Source organism: Penaeus monodon, chromosome 28 (genome assembly GCF_015228065.2).
Source record: "Penaeus monodon isolate SGIC_2016 chromosome 28, NSTDA_Pmon_1, whole genome shotgun sequence".
NCBI classification, from domain to species: Eukaryota; Metazoa; Arthropoda; class Malacostraca; order Decapoda; family Penaeidae; genus Penaeus; species Penaeus monodon.
Genome location: NC_051413.1, coordinates 7,434,119 through 7,435,294, shown reverse-complemented (window position 1 = coordinate 7,435,294; position 1,176 = coordinate 7,434,119). Strand labels below are relative to the sequence as shown.

At 41.2% G+C, this 1,176-nt stretch overlaps 1 protein-coding gene across 1 annotated transcript in view; it reads right to left on the bottom strand.

Annotated features, from left to right (window-relative positions):
• LOC119591350 (transketolase-like protein 2) overlaps positions 1-1,176 on the bottom strand; it is a gene marked incomplete in the record, with an annotated part of 14,143 nt that overhangs the window by 1,083 nt on the left and 11,884 nt on the right. The window contains 3 exon segments of the mRNA XM_037940084.1: positions 108-339; positions 519-761; positions 930-1,077. Coding sequence (XP_037796012.1) covers positions 108-339; positions 519-761; positions 930-1,077 — 623 coding nt within the window.

Here is a 1,176-nt window from a genome sequence, read left to right as displayed (position 1 = left end):
TGGGCCTAGGCCCTGAAAAAAGAATTATGTATATATAAATTTCAACATCTTGGTGCCTGACATCATGGCAATAGAAAATAAATGTATAATGTAGAAAACCTCCCTACCTTCTGCATAATGATCCTCCACAACGATGATGCGACCACCACACTCACGAGCATTTTTGATAATGCCCTCCTTGTCAATGGGCTTAATGGTGAAGAGATCCATGACACGCAGATTGATTCCCTCAGAAGCCATTTGATCAGCAGCAGTCATAGCTTCCCTTAAGGTGATGGCAGCACCAATCACCAGCACCTTGTCACTGTCTGATGACATGATTACATTACCCTTGCCAATCTGAAAGGAGTTTCAAGGAAAAAAGTGTTCAATGGTTTGGTTTGATGAAAACAAAAGCAAATTTGAGACTCAAAAGAAAGTGCAGAAGTCATTCCCTATCATTTTTAGAGCATACTAACAGCAATACTAAAAGTCTGCATGATATCAAATCATGTGAAATATCCTTGCATATCACTCACTTCGAACTGATGATCATTGTCATAGACAACAGCTGTTCCTGGGCGAGAAGTACGAATGAAGCAGAGCCCAGGAGTGTTGGCAGCAAGCTCACAGGCACGCTCAGTAGACACAGCATCAGAGGGGTAGAAGACAGTGGATGAGGGAATGCTGCGGAACATTGCCAAATCCTCCAGTGCCATCTGGCTTGGACCATCTTCACCAATGCTGATGCCAGCATGAGATCCCACACAGTTGATGTTGGTCTGAAATATATGAAGATCATTTACATGTAGAACCAAACATTTAGAAAACTTATTCTCAAATATAAGTTGCATTTACAGATGTTCATACATTCATCTCCCTAGCCTAATATAAATAAATCTTTCAAATTAGTTTTTACGGCAACCTAGTGTACTGCAACAAATTAGTACCTGAGAAATAGCACCCATTCGCAATTGGTCAAATGCGCGAGTGAAGAATGCAGCGAAGGTCGAGACAAAAGCAACAGTGCGGTCTCGGCAAGCTGCTCCAATTCCAACTCCAACCAAATTCTGTTCAGCAATGAAGCACTCGATGTACCTGGAATTTTTAAAAAATGAATCCCAATGCAGATGTGTACCAAAAACCTTACATTTATTAACACTGATAATGTGATTTCCCCCTCCCCCCACATTAGTA